Consider the following 21,611-nt stretch of genomic DNA (forward strand, 5'->3'; position numbering starts at 1 on the left):
TAAATTTTGGCTCCATCTAGACTTTATTTTGGTATAATTTGTGAGACAGAAATCCATCTTTATTGAAAAAGAGTGTCTTTTAAATGTTCAAGGAATATTTTTAAATTTCTCATATACCAAGCCAAAAAGGGAACTCTCAACATATTCCCAAAAGCAGAAATTATATAGGATTTATTCTTTGTACAGTATAGTAAAGCAAAAAATTAATGACAAAGATTTTTAAATGAACTCACCCCTCTATTAAATGACTCAGTTCAAAATTATAATCTACTAGTAATCTAATATAAATTTGCTATAAACAATATACATTTATGGAAATTGGCCAAAAGTTCTTTTAAAAGGAAAAAACTCAAAATGGCCTAAGGTGTAAAGTTCAGAAGTTTAAAGAATAACAGTCTCAGTAAATCAGGGGAAAGAAATAAGAAAATAAAAACAAAAATTATAAAACTAGAGAAGGGAAAATTCTACAGAATTGATAAAAGAAAACAAAAGTTTGTTTTTAAACATAAGATACCAACTGCTGGCAAATTTAATAAGGAAAGAAAGACAAAGTAAGAGAAACTAAATTAAGTACAAAAATGTGAAATTTAAAAGTACAAGAGGGAATTCCCTGTTGGTCCAGCGGTTAGGGCTCCGCGCTTTCACTGCTGATGGCTGGGTTCAGTCCCTGGTCGGGGAACTGAGATCCTGCAAGATGCGTGGTTCAACCAAAAAAAAAAGTACAAGAAAAATATTATACACAACTGTGTGCTGCATACTAAGTTTGAACATTCTTGACGAACTAAGCAGATTTCTCAGAAAAAAACCATAAATTGCCAAAAGTTAATTTAAAAATAAGTGGAGGGCTTCCCTGGTGGCGCAGTGGTTGGGAGTCCGCCTGCCGATGCAGGGGACACGGGTTCGTGCCCCGGTCCGGGAGGATCCCACATGCCGCGGAGCGGCTGGGCCCGTGAGCCATGGCCGCTGAGCCTGCGCGTCCGGAGCCTGTGCTCCTCAACGGGAGAGGCCACAGCGGTGAGAGGTCCGCGTACCGCAAAAAAAAATAATAATAATAAATAAATAAAAATAAAAATAAGTGGAAAACAACCAACGCAGTAAGGGGAATGTTAAAGTTACCACATTTGATTTTTCTTTTAACTGTTCAAACCACTTGATGGTGTTGAGAAGAACTTTGGCTTTTCCTCAGGGTGCGATAGGAAGGGGCAAATGTATGTGGCGTGGGCCACGTTTTAACTTGACCTTCTGGCTCTCTGTGAAGGATGTTGGGGGTAGGCCTCCTGGCTCAGGAATCCAGGTAAGAAATGATGGTGCCAGGTCTAGGTAGCAGTGGAGGAAGTAAGATTGTGTGATATGCTTGGAGAACTTAAGCCACCTTCGGCCTGAGCTTGAGGAAGCTTGAGGCCACCCTTCACTGGAATGGGGAAGGGGGTGGGTGGGAGGGGCAGTTTGGGAGCGGAGATCAGGAGCTCGGCTTTGGACCGGGAAATTTTTTTTTTTTTTGGCCACACCCAAAAAATGGGTGTGGCATGGCATGCAGGATCTTAGCTCCCCAACCAGGGATCGAACCTGCACCCCCTGCAGTTGAAGCATGGAGTCTTAACCACTGGATGGCCAGGAAAGCCCCCGGAAATTTTTAAATGCATAGGAGGCATCCAAGAGGAGTAGCTGTGAGAATTAAAATAGATAAAGCCTAAAGGCACTTGCCTGGCATTTAGCAAATATTCATTACATTATCTGTTCAACTTTTTCAACACTTTCCCAGTGAAAATGTAGTTTTGTCCCTATAACACACACAGAAACATTAAACAAAAAGTAGAATAAAGTATTTCCTCGGTGTGTATGAATTACTTTTTAATTTGAATTTTCAGTCTCTATCTGTCATACTTAATGCAGATATTTATCCTCACTTATTGCCTTCCTAATTGTTTTTGTTTTAGTGTTTCACATTCTGCAGGGAACTTCCATTCATGTGAGCAGCACTGATAGTTTCTTGTGCTTACTCAGCATTGTGAATTTCTCTTCCTTACACATTGGGGAAATGTCTATTCTTGTTTTTAATGTGAACGTTTTATGGCTTTGAAAAAAAAATTGAAATGCACCTGTTGAAAAGTTTTAATGGGACAAAGTGGTCCAGAAGAGAATGGTCGTCCTTCCGTATCCCTATCCTCGGTTGCTCAAGTCCCTTATATAAAATGGCGTAGTACAGTTGGCCCTCCGTATCCGCGGGTTCCACATTTGAGGATTCAAATCCACAGATGCAGAACCCACAGATACAGAGAGCGAACTGTACAGTGTAAAGGGCTCTCCTTTGCCTGGGTCCCCCAGGTTCCCTCCCCAGACACAATCCTGTCACCAGTTACTTGTGTAACCCTAGAGTTGGTCTCTATGTATGCAAATGCACACAGCACATTTAAAACATACATGTGCCATAGCTTTTAAAAGTTGAATTCACTTACTAGTAAACTTTGGAGCTTTTTTCACTTAGCATGTTTTTGCTGTTCATCCATGTTGCAGTATGTATTGTTACTTTGTTCCTTTTTATTGCTAAATAATATTCTATTGTATAGATAGATATACCATATTTTGCTTATTCATTTGTGAGTTTTTGAACATTTGGACTGTTTTCACTTTTTAGCTATTAGGGATGATAAACATTTGTGTACATGTTTTCATGTAGATGTATATTTTTATTACTCTTGGATATAAACCTAGGAGTAGAGAATCGCTGGGTTATAACTCTCTGTTTAACATTTTAAGGAATTGCCAAACGTTTTCAAAGTGGCTGCACCACTTTGCATTCCCACCAGCAGTATATAGAGTTCCTGTTTCTCCACATCCTCATCAACACTTGTATTATCTTCTCTTTCATTACAGACATTCGATGGGGGTGTGAAATGGTATCTGGTTGTGGTTTTAATTTGCCCATACAGAAAAATTTAATTTAATTACGTAACTAAAAAATAATTCTTAAGAAAAAAAGGAAATCCCCTGGCGGTCCAGTGGTTAGGACTCCACGCTCTCACTGCCGAGGGCCCAGGTTTAATCCCTGGTCAAGGAACTAAGATCCCACAAGGGGCGCAACACGGCCAATAACAATAATAATAATAATAATTCTTTCCATTTAAAACAATTGTATTACTATGTGTTTTTTATATAGTTGATTTACATACAATGTTGTGTTAGTTTCAGGTGTACAGCAAAGTGATTCAGTTACACATACATATATATACATATATATTCTTTTTTTAAATAATCTCTTCCATTATACCATTATAGGTTATATAAGTGCTGTGTTTTGTTTGTTTGTTTGTTTTTGGCTACATTGGATCTTCGTTACTGCGTGCGGGCTTTCCCTAGTTGTGGCGAGTGGGGGCTACTCTTCATTGTGGTGAGCGGACTTTTTATTGTGGTGGCTTCTCGTTGTGGAGCACAGGCTGTAGGCACACGGGCTTCAGTAGTTGCAGCGCGTGGGCTCAGTAGTTGTGGTGTGTGGGCTCTAGGGCACACGGGCTCAGTAGTTGTGGCGCGTGGGCTTAGTTGCTCCACAGCATGTGGGATCTTCCCAGACCAGGGCTTGAACCCGCGTCCCCTGCGTTGGCAGGTGGATTCTTTTTTTTTTTTGTATAGTATATTTTAATAAATTTGTTTTTATTTATTTAGTATTTTTAGCTGTGTTGGGTCTTCGTTGCTGCCTGCAGGCTTTCTCTAGTTGCGGCGAACAGGGGCTACTCTTTGTTGCGGTGCACGGGCTTCTCATTGCGGTGGCTTCTCTTGTTGCAGAGCATGGGCTCTAGACGCCAGCGTCAGTAGTTGTGGCACGAGGGCTCAGTAGTTGTGGCTCGTGGGCTCTAGAGCGCAGGCTCAGTAGTTGTGGTGCACGGGCTTAGTTGCTCTGCGGCATGTGGGATTTTCCCGGACCAGGGCTCAAACCCGTGTCCCCTGCATTGGTAGGTGGATTCTTAACCACTGCGCCACCAGGGAAGCGCCTGGTACCATAAAGTTTTAATGACAGTTACTTTATAAAATGCCTTTGTTTGGAAGCCTCTCCATTATTGCCTGCCTCTCCCAATGAATAGTCTTTGATATAATTGCCTTCGTTTTTTTCCTTTTTATCTAATTCTAATTCAAAACGTTTATTATGAAATAGTTAATACATACAAACACTTGTCATATCTGCCATTTTTGTCTAAAAGACGATTATTATAATTTTACCAAGTTCTCAGAAGTATCCTACTGTAATATATTTAAGGCATTGCCTTAAATATGTCTGTTAACTTAGAGGGTTTTTTCCTTTCACTTTCTGCAGTCACAGGCAGGCTTGTCTTAGTCTGTTATAGTGGTTCTGGCCGTCATAACAGAATACCATAGACTGGGTGGCTTACACAACACACATGTATTTCTCACAGTTCTGGAGGCTGGGAAGTCCAAGATCAAGGTGCCAGCAGATCTGGTGCCCAGTGAGGACCCTCTTCCTGATTTGCAGATGGCTGCCTCCTCCCTTTATCCTCCTCACGTGGCAGTGAGCAGAGAGAGGAAACACATCTCTCCTGCCTCTTCTTATAAGGGCACTAAACCCATCATGAGGGCTGCATCCTCATGACCTAATTACCTCCCAAAGGCTCCATCTCCAAATACCGTCACACTGCAGGTTTAAGCTTCGTCATATCAGTCTGGGGGGAACACAAACATTCAGTCCATAGCAAGGTTTTCTTTCAATTTGCTCATGCTTCTCTCCATTTCTTCTGTTAGAATTTGACAGTTTCCTTTTTAAAAAAACCATTATTACCTCAGTAGCTCTTTAACAGGCCGTGTTTTTTTTTTCCTTGTTTCTAACTGCAGTACTTATCTCTGTTATATTAGAATATGTTCTCCTTTTTAAAAATTTATTTTATGAAGTGTAGTTGATTTACAGTGTTGTGTTAATTTCTGCTATATGGCAAAGTGATTCAGTTATATATATATATATGGTCTTTTTCCTATACTTTCCATTATGGCTTATTATAGGATATTGAATATAGTTCCCTGTGCTATACAGTAGGACCTTGTTGTTTATCCACTCTATATGTAATAGTTTGCATCTGCTAATCCCAAACTCCCAGTCCATCCCTCCCCCACCGCCCCTCCCCCTTGGCAACCACAAGTCTGTTCTCTGTGAGTCTGTTTTGTAGATAAGTTCATTTGAGTCATATTTTAGATTCCACATATAAGTGATATCATATGGTATTTGTCTTGGTAGGTGGATTCTTAACCACTGCGCCACCAGGGAAGCGCCTGGTACCATAAAGTTTTAATGACAGTTACTTTATAAAATGCCTTTGTTTGGAAGCCTCTCCATTATTGCCTGCCTCTCCCAATGAATAGTCTTTGATATAATTGCCTTCGTTTTTTTCCTTTTTATCTAATTCTAATTCAAAACGTTTATTATGAAATAGTTAATACATACAAACACTTGTCATATCTGCCATTTTTGTCTAAAAGACGATTATTATAATTTTACCAAGTTCTCAGAAGTATCCTACTGTAATATATTTAAGGCATTGCCTTAAATATGTCTGTTAACTTAGAGGGTTTTTTCCTTTCACTTTCTGCAGTCACAGGCAGGCTTGTCTTAGTCTGTTATAGTGGTTCTGGCCGTCATAACAGAATACCATAGACTGGGTGGCTTACACAACACACATGTATTTCTCACAGTTCTGGAGGCTGGGAAGTCCAAGATCAAGGTGCCAGCAGATCTGGTGCCCAGTGAGGACCCTCTTCCTGATTTGCAGATGGCTGCCTCCTCCCTTTATCCTCCTCACGTGGCAGTGAGCAGAGAGAGGAAACACATCTCTCCTGCCTCTTCTTATAAGGGCACTAAACCCATCATGAGGGCTGCATCCTCATGACCTAATTACCTCCCAAAGGCTCCATCTCCAAATACCGTCACACTGCAGGTTTAAGCTTCGTCATATCAGTCTGGGGGGAACACAAACATTCAGTCCATAGCAAGGTTTTCTTTCAATTTGCTCATGCTTCTCTCCATTTCTTCTGTTAGAATTTGACAGTTTCCTTTTTAAAAAAACCATTATTACCTCAGTAGCTCTTTAACAGGCCGTGTTTTTTTTTCCCTTGTTTCTAACTGCAGTACTTATCTCTGTTATATTAGAATATGTTCTCCTTTTTAAAAATTTATTTTATGAAGTGTAGTTGATTTACAGTGTTGTTCATTTGAGTCATATTTTAGATTCCACATATAAGTGATATCATATGGTATTTGTCTTCCTCTTTCTGACCTACTTCACTTAGTATGATAATCTCTAGTTCCATTCATGTTGCTGCAAATGGCACCGTTTCATTCTCTTTTATGGCTGTGTAGTATTCCATTGTGTGTGTGTGTGTGTGTGTATGTATATATATATATATCTTTTATGGCTGTGTAGTATTCCATTGTGTGTGTGTGTGTGTGTGTGTGTATATACATATATACATATATATACGTGTGTGTGTGTCTATATATATATATATATATATACCACTTCTTCTTTATCCATTCATCTGTTGATGGACATTTAGGTTGCTTCCATGTCTTAGCTATTGTGAATAGTGCTGCTATGAACATAGGTGTATCTTTTCGAATTATAGTTTTGTCTGGGTATATGCCTAGGAGTGGGATTGCCGGATCATATGGCAACTCTATTTTTAGTTTTTTGAGGAACCTCCATATTGTTCTCCATAGTGGCTGCACCAGTTTACAACAGTGTAGGTGGGTTCCCTTTTCTCCACACCCTCTCCAGCATTCATAGACTTTTTAATACCGGCCATGCTGACCGATGTGAGGCGGTACCTCATTGTAGTTTTGATTTGCATTTCTCTAATAATTAACAATGTTGAGCATCTTTTCATGTGCCTATTGGCCATCTGTGTATCTTATTTGGAGAAATGTCTATTTAGGTCTTCTGCCCATTTTTTGATTAGGTTTTTTGTTTTTTTGTTATTGAGTTGCATGAGTTATTTGTATATTTTGGAAATTAAGCCCTTGTCCGTCACATTATTTGCAAATATTTTCTCCCAGTCCGTAGGTTGTCTTTTCATTTTGTTTATGGTTTCCTTTGCAGTACAAAAGCTTGTAAGTTTGATTAGGTCCCATTTGTTTATTTTTGCTTTTATTTCTATTGCCTTGGGAGACTGACCTAAGAACATTGGTACGATTTATGTCAGAGAGTGTTTTTGCCTATGTTTTCTTCTAAGAGTTTTATGGTGTCATGTCTTATATTTAAGTCTTTAAGCCATTGAGTTTATTGTGTGTATGGTGTGAGGGTGTGTTCTAACTTCATTGATTTACATGCAGCTGTCCAACTTTCCCAGCACCACTTGCTGAAGAGACTGTCTTTTCCCCATTGTATATTCTTGCCTCCTTTGTCAAAGATTAATTGACCATAGGTGTGTGGGTTTATTTCTGGGCTCTTTATAGAATGTGCCCTCCTGATGTGGATTGATCTAAAGTCTGGAACTTGGTTGTTACATTCCTCATACTTCGGAGATAATCAGTGCACACTACTCTGATCGTTTGCCTTTCTTCCGTTCTTCCATGTACTTTTTAGCCATCTTTTTTCTTCTCTATTCCTTATTGTTAGACAAGATCTCTAAAGCTGTATTACGTAGGCATTTGTGCCAGAGCATCATTTTATTTTATTTTTTATTGAGATATAGTTGATGTACAATATTATGTAAGTTACATGTATACAACATAATGATTCACAATTTTTAAAGGTTATACTCCAGTTATAGTTATTATAAAATATCAGAGCATCATTTTATTGTCCTCTTGGTGAGACAGTGATTGATGCCTCTGGGTTTTCTCATTAAGAAGAATGTTTGCTCTTGATTATTTAAAAACTTCTTCATGATGTATTAAGAGAAAAGACTGCACATTCTAACCTCTTTGGAGTTTTATTAGGAAAGGAAGCTGACATCTGTGGTAAGGATTATTCCATTTTCATCCAATAAATTAGCTGTAATAAGTCTGCTGAATTTGAGGGGCCTGCAGTGACGTCACAAGTCACTGTAAGGGGAATGTTCAAGTTGGAAGAGGAAGAGGGGCATCCTCTGGGCCAGATACGGTGGGAGGTGACACCAGGGAGGGCTGGGCTGTGAACAGTCCAGGGACAAAAAGAATCTTGGTTGGGGAAGAAGGAGAAAGATCTGTACCTGAAGACGAGGAGACTGTTTCTGGGTCGATGTCCTCAGTGGTGTCAGGGGCAGGGGTCAGTGTCTTCTTTACAGAATTCCTCTTGGAACTTGGAATAATGATGGGGAGAGTGCACTGTCTCCTCTCTCTTAGGGGCCTGTCCTATGGAAAGAACATGAAAATCCGGCTCAGGGACTTGGCCCAGGAACCCATGAGACCCTCTCTGTGGACATCCTAGAACATCTATGATGAACCAGGAAGCCAGGTAGGTGATCATTCCCCTTTGCCTCCTCTCTTTCCCTCCCATCCACTCCTTCCTCCCCCACCCTCCTACTGCCAAGACTGCTCCCTACGGCTCCCTGGACTGCCCCCAATATAGCAAAGTTACCCTTAGTCACCCTTCAGCATGAGAATGAGAATTATCAGACAGAGAACATCAGCAAGGGCCTGCGTCAGCATCTACCCTTTTCATGGATGGTGTGACCAAGGCCCTGACAGAGAAGAGACTTGCTCATATTAAGAGTGTATCAGTTAAGATAGGCTAGTGTATGCTGCAGTAACAAACAACCTGCAAAGTCCCCGTGGCTTATGACAACAAAAGTTATTTCCTGGTCTCAGTTCCTGTCTAATATGAATCGACTGGGGCCTCTAGTCCACATTATCCTCTTTCCCGGACCCAGGCTAAAGGAACAGCCAAGATCTGGAATACTGCTGGCCACCGTGTTAGAGGAAAAGAGAGAACAAGGTGAACTTCTGCACAGACATGACGTGGGTCATTCTTTAGCATATTTCATTGCCAAAGCAAGTTTCCTGGCCGTACCCAATTTCAAAGGGGCAGGGGGATGCAGTCCAACCAAAGGCCTAGAAAGAGAGTATCTGTGAACAGCCCTAATTCTGTGAACAGAGAATTAGTTACAGAGCTGGGGCAGGCACACCTGTCTCCTAACTCTGGGGCTGAGGCTCTTTCTACTATAAACCTCTGTCTCCAAGGCTATTTCCCACAGACTTTCACAATGACCAATAATAATATAATGTGCTTTTTCTTCCCGGGATGGTTATTTTTAAAGAGCTTAAGGTCTTAACCCCAGGGGATAGAGCACTCATGGTGGAAACAACGGCATCATGTTAGATTGGCTAGAGAGGAAATTTGAATATGAAGGACTTTCCCAGAAATTATACCATCCAGGCATTCCTCACTTCCGCCTGGCACCTTGCTGCCCTGGATGATTTCTTTATGGGCCACGTGATTTTGGACATTATAGCTCAGAAAAGAAGCTGTGCCCTAGGCCATGGTCACATCCTTGTGCCAAGATCACAAAAAGGGCAGGGATTAGCCCTTGTCTGGTGCCACCTAGGGATCCCAAGCCTTGGAAGTTTACTGGCCTGAGAGGCAAGAAATCTCAGTTCTGAGCCTGGCTCTGCCATAGACCTGTGTGATGACCTTGGGCATGTCCTTTACCCTTCCTTGGCTTAGTCTTGCCATCTCTTCAGTGGGGATGGTGATCCCTGCCCATGCCATAGATGTGAGCATGTTTCATGAATTCTAAAGCCCTGTGCCTGAGCAAGGAGTTGTTGTTATTAGTTTAGTTGGGGAAGGGTGACCAGAGAGAGCTGGGGACATGTGCCCAGTAGGCCTCTGCTGAGGGTCAAGGGAGAAGCTGGGGTCTGAACCCCAGGACACATGGTCTTTGCCCCAGCCTCTGGGAGTTGGTATGGCTGGCCCCTGGGCAGGCCTCCTACCTTTTTCAGAGTTAGAAGTGGAGTCTCTGGAGTTGTGATAATTAGATGAGACACGTAAAGCACGTAAAACAGTGCCTAACACATAGTAAGTGCTTTCTGAGTGTTTGCCTCTATTATTCAGGAAATAGTACCAGAAAGTACATTTGGAAATGTTATAGTATATTCCACTGTATTATGGATAACCAGTTAGTTATCTCCCAGTGTTGGATATTTAGGTTGCTTCCAATTTTTAACTATTAAAAATAATCTTGCAGTGCACAGCTTTGTAACTAAAAATTCTGTGTACCTCCATGATTGTTTCCTAAGGCTAGAGTGTTAGAAATGGAATTGCTGAATCAAAGGGCCTACAGACATTTTAGGCTTTCACTACACGTGTCCCTTGCCTTATATTAGTACTCCTACCAGCAGGTTGTTTGAGAGTTCCAGTTTAGAAGGGGAGAGAGAGAGGAGACGGTCTGTATTAGCTAGGATTATATTTCCCTGTGAATAGCAGAAAGGCCCAAGCAATGGGGGTTTACACAGAATAGAAATGTATTTCCTTGTCATGTAATAGAAATTCAAAGTCAGAGAGTCCAGGGCAGGAAAGCTTTACCCTCCATCTTCCTCAGTTCTGGCTTCTACCTCATAATCCAACATGGCTGCCCAAGTTTCACCCATCACATCGGCATTTCAGCCAACAGGAAGAAGCAAAGAATGATATACAACATTTCCACCTACATCCCATTGGCCCAAATTTAATTACATGGATACTTCTAACTGCAAGGGAGGCTGAGAAATATAGTCTATTCCAGATGACCAGGGAATATTCAGGGGTTCTAGTACTAGGGAAGAAGGGAAGAACAGATTTTGGGGGGACAACTAGTTGTCTCTGCCACGAGCTTAGCTCACACAGAGAGCAGCACAAATGGGTCCATGGAAACAAGAATGAGTAAAAAGCATCGTCAGGGCATTATCCACGGGGGATGAACTAGACCATTCCAGAGCCAATACATAGGCACAGATTAATTTTGCAAAGGATGCAGAAGAAGGAGATTAATTTCTGGGACCGAGCTCTGGGCAATGGCATTGAGACTCCACGGAGAGGCCACTTCTTTGTCTTCTGTGTCTGTCTCTTCTCTTCCCCTCAGATGTAGGGAGTGGTTTTTGACTGCCCCTCTTGGCTTCCCCCCAGCTGAGTTGTCCCCCAGCTCACCTGACTCGCAGCTCACCTGCCTACCTGGTCCCTGCAGGGCCGGGCTGCTCATGGACCCCATTAGCCTCCAGCTGGGCACCGAGAACCTGTGCGGATGTCTCGTGAGGCTGCTCAGCAAAGACCCAGAATGGCTGAGCGCCAAGGTGAAGTTCTTCCTCCCCAACATGGACCTGGGCTCCGGGGACCAGTCCCCAGACCCCACACACAGGGTCATCCAACAACTCAACAAACTGCACACCCAGGGTCAGAGCACCTGGCAGGAGTTCATCCACTGCGTGTGCATGGAGCTGGACGTACCACTGGACCTGGAGGTGCCATTGCTGAGCACTTGGGGCCACGGAGACGGTAAGAGTGGCCGTGAGAAGTGCAACGCCGCCAGCTAGCCCGGGGCGTGGGGAGCCAGAGAGGCCCAGGCGAGGCCGGGACCTGTCTGGCTCAGAGACAGCACGGCCAAACCAGGAACAAAATGCCATGTTCCTGCGCGCCTCCCGGAGCAAATGCCCTAACACCACCGAATCCTCTGGGGACCTGGAGGTCTCCTCCTTCCACCTTGTACCACCCCAGTTGCCCAGAAAGGCAGGATGCACAGAGAGAAAGGACCAGGTGACTTCTTCCTGCCAGGAAATTCCAAATAGCCTGTAACGCCCAAGAGGTTTCTTTTCGCAATGCAGTCAGAGACAGTCACAGGGAGAGCCCTCTGGCTGCTGCTTCTGTGCAGGCTGATTGAGCTCTGTTCTGTCCAGCGAACGTTTCTTGGGCTCTTTCTATTTACACAGCACCGTGGGGAAGCACAGAACATTGAGGGGTGACGGTGTTCTTGGAGAGAAAGTGAGAACTCACTCAAGAACTCTACAAGGCAGAGTGCAGGGCAGGCGGGGAGGCACGGCGTACACACGCGTGGATACACACGTACGTGCATGCACACAAGCAGGCGTAAACACGTGCGCGTGCACACGCATACCTGTATGTGGGCAAACCTTTAGATATGCACACGTGTCTGCCCCCAGCTGCCTTCAAGGCTCACCACCAGCTGTGCCCTCCACAGATCGCTGAGTGTAGATCTCTCCCTTGTTGGGAACCCACCCTGGGGGATGAGCCCCGAGCCAGACATGGGGCCAGAGCTGGTCCCCGGGCATCCTAGCACATGCCCATAGCATATTATCTCCTCCTCTCTTCCAGACTTCTCCAGGCAGCTGGAAGTTGGCGAGGAAAGCCAACCAGACTCTCAGCTCCACCCTGGTAAGGCCTGGGGTTGGGGAGTGGGGGTGGGGGTGAGCATGCTAAGTCCTCACCTCAAACCCAGAGCAGCAGGCCGGTGGTGGCTGGTCACAGCCGTTTCCCATAAACCAGCCTCCTCATCCTTGGACCCATCTGCACACTTCCCAGGTCCCTCACCACGACTCCCAGCCTCACCTGCACCCCCTCTCTGCCCCTCAAGGCTTTGGCCTGTCCTGATACATGTTCCCAGGGGTCTAACCTGGAGCCTCCTGGGAGAGTCTGAAGTTGTCAGCCCTTGACCACTGCCAGAATCCCCCTGTCTGGTTTCACTAGGGAAAGCCCGTTCTCACTTCCCTGTCCTCGAGCCTCAGGGCCTCGTGCTCCAGCCCCACAGACTCAGGCCCCTCACCGTTCAGACACTTGCAGGCCTGACACTAACCCACAGACTGCCGTCCACACCCAGGGAGCCTCTGACTGATTTTCTGATGGAGAGCAGCAAGGTCAGCGATCAGACGGTCCGCCGCACTGATTCATAGGCCACACTCTATTCAGAATCTTTCTTTCGTTTTGTTTTTTTTTATGTGGTAAATTACATGGATCAGATTTACCATCGTAACTACTTTTGAGTGTACAGTTCAGTGTATTAAATACACTCACATCGTCGTGCCACCACCACCATCCATCTCCATAATTCTTTTCATCTTGTAAAGCAAACTCTACCCATTAAACAATAACTCTCCATTCATCCCTCCCCCAGCCCCTGGTAACCACCATTTACTTTCTCCCTCTATGACTTTAACTACTCTAAGTACGTTGTATAAGTGGAATCGTACAATATTTGTCCTTTTTGACGGGCTTATTTCGCTTAGCATAGTGTCCTCAAGGCTCATCCATGTTGTAGCAGGTGTCGGAATTTCCTTCCTTTTTAAGGCTAATATTCCACTGTATGTGTAAATCACATTTTGCTTATCCATTCATCCTTCAGTGGACTCTTGGGTTGTTTCCATATTTTAGCTATTGTGAATAATGCTGCTATGTCTATGGGTAAACAAATATCCCCTCAAAACCCTGCTTCAATTCTTGTATCCAGGATCCAGGGTCATATGGCAACTCGATTTTTAATTTTTTTGAGACACCTCCACAGTGTTTTCCACAGAAGCTTCACCATTTTACATTCCTACCAACAGTGCACAAGGGTTCCAGTTTCTCCACATCCTCACCAACACTTTTTGCTTTCTGTTTTTTTGATAGTTGCCATCCTAATGGGTGTGAGGTGGTATCTCATTGTAGTTTTGATTAGCATTTCCCTAATGATTAGTGATTTTTAAAAATTATTTGTTTATTTATTTATTTATGTTGCACTGGGTCTTAGTTGCGGTATGCGGGATATTTAGTTGCCGCGTGCGGGGTCTTTAGTTGTGGTGTGCGGACTCTTAGTTGTGGCATGCGGGACATAGTTCCCCGACCAGGGATCGAACCCGGGCCCCCTGCATTGGGAGTACGGAGTCTTACCCACTGGCCCACCAGGGAAGTCCCGATGATTAGTGATGTTGAGTGCCTTTTCACGTGCTTATTGGCCATTCATATATTTTTTTTGGAGAAATGTCTATTCAAGTCCTTTGGCCATTTTGAATTGGCTTCTTTGGTTTTTTGTTGTTGAGTTTTAGGAGTTCTGTCTATATTATGGATATTAATCCCTTATCAGATATATGTTTTGCAAATATTTTCTCCTATTCTGTGGGTTGCCTTTTTACCCTGTGGGTAGGGTCTTTTGATGTATGATTTTAAAAATTTTTATGAAGTCCAATTTTTCTGTTTATTCTTTCGATGTCTGTGCCTTCGGTGTCATCTACAAGAAATCATTGCCAGTCCCGGTGTCGTACGCTTTCATCTTACGTTTGCTTCTAAGAGTTTTATTGTTTTAGGTCTTACATTTAGGCCCTTGATTCACTTGGAGTTAGGTTTTGTATATGGTGTTAGGTAAGAGTCCAACTTTATTCCTTTGCATGTGGATATCCAGTTTTCCCAGCACCATTTGTTTAAAAGACTGTCCTTTCCCCCATTGAATGGTCTTGGCACCCTTGTCAAAAATCACTTGACCATATATGTGAGGGTTTATTTCTGGGCTGTCTATTCTATTCCATTGGTCTTTATGTCTGTCTTTACGCTGATACCATACTGTTTTTAATTACTGTAGCTTTGTAGTAAGTTTTGAAATCAGGAAGTGTGAATCCTCCAGTTTTGTTCTTTTTTGGGATTGTTTTGACCATTTGGGGTCCCTTGAGATTCCACATGAATTTTAGAATGGGCTTCTTCATTTCTGCAAAAAATGGCATTGGGATTGTAATAGAGATTGCATTGAATCTATAGATCACTTTGGATAATATTGAAATTTTCAACATTAGTAAGTCTTCCAATCCATGAACATGTGTGTCATTTATTTATGTCTTCTTTAATTTCTTTCAGCAACATTCTGTAGTTTTCATTGTACAAATCTTTCACATCCTTGGTTAAGTTAATTCCTAAGTATTTTTTTCTCTTTGATACTACTGTAGATGGAATTATTTTGGTCATTTTCTTTTCAGATTGTTCATTGTTCATGTATAGAAATGTAACTGACTTTAGTGTGTTGACTTTATATCCTGCTACTTTGTTGAATTCATTTATTAGTTCTAACAGCTTTTTTGTGGTTGTCTTTGGGGTTTTCTGCATATAAGATCTGATCATCTGCAAACAAAAATAAGTGTACTTCTTTTTTCCAATTTGGATGCCTTTTATTTCTTTTTCTGGTGTAATTGCTCTGGCTAGAACTGCCAGTTCTATGTTGAGTTGAAGTGGTGAATGCAGGCATCCTTGCCTTGTTCCTGATCTTAGAGGAAAAGCTTTCAGTCTTTGACCATTAAGTATGATGTTTGCTGTGGTTTCAGAACCTTTATTTCTATAGAAATATTGACTTTTTACTTATAGCTATGCATGGCTATAACAGAAAACATGCATCCCATAATCCTAGCTCCCCAATAAATCAAAACTGTTTGATACCTGGCCCCTCTGTCCCTTATCACTGAGCTGGAATACTTGTCACCTGGCTGTGACCAGGCCTGGTTGATATTTAGCTAGTGAGTCCTTATTAGTAAAAGACTCGTTAAAATATTGAAATAGAAGGGAATTCCTTGGTGTGCCAGTGGTTAGGACTCAGTGCTGTCACTGCCAAGGGCCCAGGTCCAATCCCTGGTCGGGGAACTAAGATCCTGCAAGCCGCTCAGCACAGCCAAATATATCTTACACTGATTTCAGCCCCTCTTCGGGACCCCTGGGTTTCCCTGCAGACCAGCATCTAAAAATTTAACACCTGGCGGGGCAAGGGGCCTGCTCCAGCAGCCGTTCTGATTGATCACCAGTGCCCGTCTGTAGGAGTGTCCTGCTTTACTTCTTTTTTTTTTTTTTTTTTTTTTTTTTTTGTGGTACGCGGGCCTCTCACTGCTGTGACCTCTCCAGTTGCGGAGCACAGGCTCCGGATGCGCAGGCTCAGCGGCCATGGCTCACGGGCCCAGCCGCTCCGCGGCATGTGGGATCCTCCCGGACCGGGGCACGAACCCGCATCCCCTGCATCAGCAGGCGGACTCTCAACCACCGCGCCACCAGGGAAGCCCCTGCTTTACTTCTTAAAATTCTTCCATAGCCCTCTTTCTTTCTTCCTCCCCTTCTTTCTGTCTCCCCTTCCTTCTTGTTCTTCTTCCTTTCCCAACCTCTTCAGAAAGGTATTAAAGCGACTCTTGAAAATCCATGCAACCAGACAAGAAACTCATGAAACTAGTAAGAGAAGTGAGGAAATTTGGAAGATGTGAAATAAGGGGGATAAAACACACTGGTACAGGAGGGAGGGCACCAAGCCTCCTGGAAGCTCCACTTTTCCAACCAGCAGTGCCCTCGACAGAGCTGGGTGCTTTCCAAGCCATTTAGTGCTTGAGGCTGTTGGCTGTGGGCCCTGCTTCCTGCATTCTGGGCTGGGAGATCCCCAGGCCCAGAGCCTCCAGCCCTCTCACGTGGGCCTGGGACCCCTCTGCAAACAGGAACTGATGCTGATGCAACCTTTGCCTGCCGCCTGCCTTCACTCAGTCCCTGAGTGTGAATATACTTGTCTGGCTGCTGCCTGTCTGTGGAATGGAGCTCCCTGAAGGTGCTGGCTACCCCCTCAGCCCAGGCCCCCAAACCTCACCCCTTACTCCTTCCTTCATTCTTTCCAGGCCTCAAGCGGCCTCATCAGAGCTGTGGGTCCTCACCTCGCTCAAAGCAGTGCAAGAAGCAGCAGCAAGGTGGGTACCAAGGTGGGGAGGGACCCGAACACTGGATTGGATTGCCTTGGGGCAAGGACACAGATCCTGGACTCTGTCCCCTGTTAACAGGCTTCCAGTCACGGGCCCCCTGACTCTTGTCTTCCAAGATCCCAGGAGGGAAGAAGAGGAGGTCCTGGGTGGGCAGAGGAGAGAGCTAGGTCTGGCAAGGAAGCACCTTGCCCAGTGGGCCACAGCGGGGCTTCTCCAGAGATGGCTCAGCTGAAGGAGCTCAAAGCATCCCAGCAGGTCACAGCTTCACCATCCAGGCTTCTCCGGGGATACTCCCATTTCCTCAGGGTTGAGGGAGCTCCAGGGATGTGACCAGCATGACCTCAGAACTGGGCTCCCATTGGCCAGTTTAGGGCTGAGCTGGATAGCAAGGCAGAAGCATTGGGGGCCCCTGGGAAGACATGGGGGCTGCTGTGGACCCGTCAGGCCGGGACAGAAACTTCTGTCATTCTCCACCAGTTGTCCCAGCAGCTGGGAAACCCAGCCCCATGGGGCATAGCCAGAGGATTCACAGCTGGTCAAAGGATTCATATCTGTATAAAATAGGACACTATGTCAGGCGCCCCTCCAGCAGGGGTATCCGGTGTCCCCCAACAGTGGCTCCGGGCCCTCCCGTGGGCCACCCAAGATCTCCCAAATGACCCAGCAATTAAAGTCAACACCCGGCCATGTAGGTATTGACTATTGACCAGCTTCCGCGGTTCTGACTGTTCAGTGCCTGGGCCCGCAGGGTGTTCGCGCTCATCGTGGGCATCGCCCAACCGAAATACTGTGGGGACGGGGGCCGCAGGCAGGTTGCTTCGATATCACAGTAGAAGCTTGTTCCAATAAGATACTGCAGAGGAAGTGCCCCCTTTCCTCTCCACCATCTCATTGAAAACTTTACACCACTTACATTGTTGCAAAACAAATAGAGCCGTGGTCCACACTTCCCCATTCCTACTTCCCTGTGTAAATGGCTGCCAGAGCCTGTGCTTCTGTAGAACCAATTAATTCTAGGAATTTGGGGAACACAAGAGCACCTGTGTGCACTTGCCACCCCCCCACCCCCATACGTACATGGCCAAGGCTACAGGCTCCCAACAACCTGATACTGTGGTGAGCGGCGCGGGGAGGCCCCCCGCTCTCATGCAATCCCTCTGTCCCCTGCAGAGCTGGCCAAGAGGTACCTGCAGCTGCTTAGGACTTCTGCCCGGCAGCGCTATGCCAACAGGACCCCCAGGCCAGGGCAGCCGCTTGCCTTCCCCCAAGTCTACATCCCTCCAATCTTGCAATGGAGCCGGGCCTCAGCACCCTTCGACACTCAGGAGGGGGCCATTACAGGGGACCCCAAGGCAGAAGATGGCAGCGACGTGAACATTCGGGACCTCTTCAATACCAAGGCCAACAGGGGCCCAAGAGTGACGGTGCTTCTGGGGAAGGCGGGCATGGGCAAGACCACGCTGGCCCACCGGCTCTGCCAGAAGTGGGCTGATGGGCAGCTGGACCGCTTCCAGGCCCTGTTCCTTTTCGAATTCCGCCAGCTCAACGTGATCACAGATTTCTTGACGCTACCCCAGCTCCTTTTTGATCTGTACCTGAGGCCTGAGGCTGGCCCCGAGGCTGTCTTCCAGTACCTGAAGGAGAATGCTAATGGAATCCTGCTGATCTTTGATGGGCTGGACGAGGTCTTCCACCCCTGCTCCAGCAAGGAGACTGCAGGCCCTGAGGACCCAGCATCAGCCCTCACCCTCTTCTCCCGCCTCTGCCGTGGGACCCTCCTGCCTGGCTGCTGGGTAATGGCCACCTCCCGTCCAGGGAAGCTGCCCGCCTGCCTGCCCACCGAGGCAGCCACGGTCCACATGTGGGGCTTTGACGGACGGCGGGTGGAGGAGTATGTGGGCCGCTTCTTCAGCAACCAGCCATCCCAGGAGGCAGCCCTAGCGGAGCTGCGGGCAAACAGACGTCTCTGGAGCATGTGTGCCGTGCCCGCTCTGTGCCGAGTCGCCTGCCTCTGCCTCTACCATCTGCTCCCGGGCAGCTCTCCAGGCCAGTCTGCGGCCCTCCTGCCCACCATGACCCAGAACTACGTGCAGATGGTGCTAACCCTCAGCCCCCGGGGGTTCCTGCCTGCCGAGTCCCTGCTGGGTCTCGGGGAGGTGGCCCTGCGGGGCCTGGAGACAGGGAAGGTCATTTTCTCTGCAGGTGACATCCCTCCACCCGTGATGGCCTTTGGGGCTGCCCTCGGCCTGATGACCTCCTTCTGTGTGTGCACGGGGCCCGGGCACCAGGAGACAGGCTATGCCTTCACCCACCTCAGCCTGCAGGAGTTCTTTGCTGCCCTGCACCTGATGGCCAGCCCCGAGGTGGACAAAGATACACTCTCCCAACATGTCACCCTCACTTCTCGCTGGGTGCAGCGAACCAAAGCTAGACTGGGCCTCTTAGACCACCTTCCCACCTTTCTGGCGGGCCTGGCATCCTGTGCCTGCCGCCCCTTCCTCAGCCTCCTGGCACAGCGGGACGAGGCCTGGGTGGGTACCAAGCAGGCAGCAGTGGTGCAAGCACTGAGGAAGTTGGCCACCCGCAGGCTCACGGGACCAAAGCTTGTAGAGCTGTGTCACTGTGTGGGTGAGACACAGGTGGCTGAGCTGGCTGGCTTCACAGCCCAGAGCCTCCCCCATCAAATGCCCTTCCACAACTTCCTGCTGACCTACGCCGACCTGGCTGCCCTGACCAACATCCTAGGGCACAGGGATGCCCCCATCCACCTGGATTTTGAGGGATGCCCCCTGGAGCCCCGCTGCCCTGAAGCCCTGGCAGGCTGTGGGCAGGTAGAGAATCTCAGGTGAGAGTAAGGACGGGAGCTCTGGGGAGGACCTGGGAACATCCCTGGGAGAGAACTGGACTTGCGGGAGAGCGGAGGCCAGCCAGTCTCGGCAGAACCCTGCTGAGGAAAACTGAGGAAGAATCTCGAATATCAGAACAGATAGGTCCTTCCTTACTGCCCCTTAGCCTGTGACACAGTGAGGAAACTCCTTGCCTCTCCAGGAACTCTGGGGTCCAGTTAGAGCTCATCTAGTTATGGTTTCTGGATTCAGTCTTTCCCTCTTTTTCTCTCAGTCATGGGCTGGAGCGTCTGATGCAGGCTGTGCTATTAGAGCCTCTTTGCTTTGGACAGGGTATTTAACCTCTCAGCCTGAGTTTCTTTATCCCTAAAATGAATCAGTAATAATACCTACTTCATAGGGTTGTTGGGAGAATGAGATGAAATAATGCGTGAAAAACACTTCGTGGCACAGTTCCTGGCACAGAGTAAAGGCTAGATATGTGTAGTAGCTAGAGAAAAGTTTAGGCTGCAATAACAAAGAATCCCTCCCCCACATGTACAGTGGATTAAATCACGTAGTTGTTTTTGGTTTTGTTTTTTTTCACTCTTATGGAAGACTCAGAGGTAAGTGGTGCAGGTCAGTGGGATGGCTCAGCTCCACATGGCCATGAAGAGACCCAGGTCCCTTCCATGGATGCAGCATCATCTCCTTGGGCATCTTGATCTGCACGGTCAAAGCTGGGTCACAGACACATCTGTGCTCTGGCTTGCGGGAAAGTAAAGCGAGAACACGGATTAGACATGCCCAATGGGTTAAAGCTCAGTCCTGGAAATAGAGCACATCCTTTCCACTCACATTCCAGGGGTGACAACATAGTCGGAGTCGTATGGTCACACTGAGCTGCAGGGGAGGCTGGGAAACACCACCTCTGGCCGGGAAACCATGTTCCCAGTTATAGCTACAGCGGAGAATGGGTTTTGGTAGACGATTAGCAGTGTCTGCCATAATATGTATTTGTCACTACTACAACGATTACAGCAACAACTACTACTATTGCCATCACTGGATTAAATTCCATCTCTCAGAGGAGGGAATGGATGATGAACTCTAAGCCCTGCCCACCATTGATCTTCTGCCACTTCGCCTCTTCCTGTGGCAGCTTTAAGAGCAGGAAGTGTGGGGACGCCTTTGCCGAAGCCCTCTCCAGGAGCTTGCCGACAATGGGGAGCCTGAAGAAGCTGGGGTGAGTCTGGCCTTGGAACCGAGATGGATCCTCAACCATGCTTGGAACTCTCCTCCCGCCCCTCAACCCTACACAGGGCAGATTCCTGGTCTCTCCCCCTTTTCCCATCCGCTTTCTTCCCACTATCTCTACTTACCCTGTAGGTTAGCAGGAAGTAAGATCACGGCTCAAGGCATCAGCCACCTGGTGCAGGCTTTGCCCCTCTGTCCACAGCTGGAAGAGATCAGGTGAGTGATCTCCAGGAGGGCTCGCTGGCTGAGGGGCGGATTCACTGTCCGGGTCCCAGGGCCCCCCTTGAGCCTGGACTGGGTCCTGTATATTCCATTAGGGTCTGGCCACTACTTTTTCAGTGAGACCCAGAGAGGAGAGGCATCAGTCCAAGAACTGGGTGAGACTGGATCCAAACACAAGGCTCCCAGAGACCCCAGAGAAGTGCTACTATTTGGGGACATCTTGAAGGAGCTTGAGTTTTGAGGGTCCCTCCCTTCTTTCTGTGACCCTGAGAGAAGGGATGGCGTTGTGTAGGCAGGTGCTGTGTGGGGACACATAAGGGCATGGAACACACACATACGTCCACATTCATGCACATATGTGCACACGCACTTGCACATGCCTGCTCACTTAAGTCTATGCCACACGTACATGCACATGTGCAGCACGCACATGCCTGCACACTTAGATCCACATACACATCTAAGCACGTATGTATGAATATACTCCTGCCCTATGTCTGTATGAGCGGCCCAGGGATCCTCCTCAGCAGCTCTCTGGCAGGACCACTGCTACCTACTATGGCACCTTTATGAGATATAGAAAAGACACTCCTTCATCCAGGCAGAGGCAGCCCAGCAGTAGGGTGCACTGCTTGTTGAGTGGAGCATTAGCTGGGCCAGAGCTC

The 21,611-nt window shown here is 46.6% G+C and overlaps 1 protein-coding gene across 24 annotated transcripts in view; it reads left to right on the top strand.

The window, feature by feature from the left end:
* NLRC5 (NLR family CARD domain containing 5) overlaps window positions 1–21,611 on the top strand; it is a 128,258-nt gene that overhangs the window by 56,715 nt on the left and 49,932 nt on the right. For 21 of the 24 annotated variants that reach the window (XM_055079054.1, XM_055079058.1, XM_055079057.1 and 18 more), the window contains 7 exons: window positions 8,321–8,912; window positions 11,079–11,444; window positions 12,279–12,338; window positions 16,562–16,630; window positions 17,813–19,487; window positions 20,630–20,713; window positions 20,857–20,940. In XM_055079054.1, the coding sequence (XP_054935029.1) occupies window positions 8,756–8,912; window positions 11,079–11,444; window positions 12,279–12,338; window positions 16,562–16,630; window positions 17,813–19,487; window positions 20,630–20,713; window positions 20,857–20,940 (2,495 nt within the window). In that variant the 5' untranslated portion in view covers window positions 8,321–8,755. Of the gene's footprint in view, window positions 1–8,320; window positions 8,913–11,078; window positions 11,445–12,278; window positions 12,339–16,561; window positions 16,631–17,812; window positions 19,488–20,508; window positions 20,714–20,856; window positions 20,941–21,611 lie in introns of all 24 variants that reach the window. The other 3 variants (XM_055079073.1, XM_055079072.1, XM_055079075.1) reach the window with 3 other exon arrangements.

This window comes from Physeter macrocephalus, chromosome 17 (assembly GCF_002837175.3).
Source record: "Physeter macrocephalus isolate SW-GA chromosome 17, ASM283717v5, whole genome shotgun sequence".
Taxonomy (NCBI): domain Eukaryota; kingdom Metazoa; phylum Chordata; class Mammalia; order Artiodactyla; family Physeteridae; genus Physeter; species Physeter macrocephalus.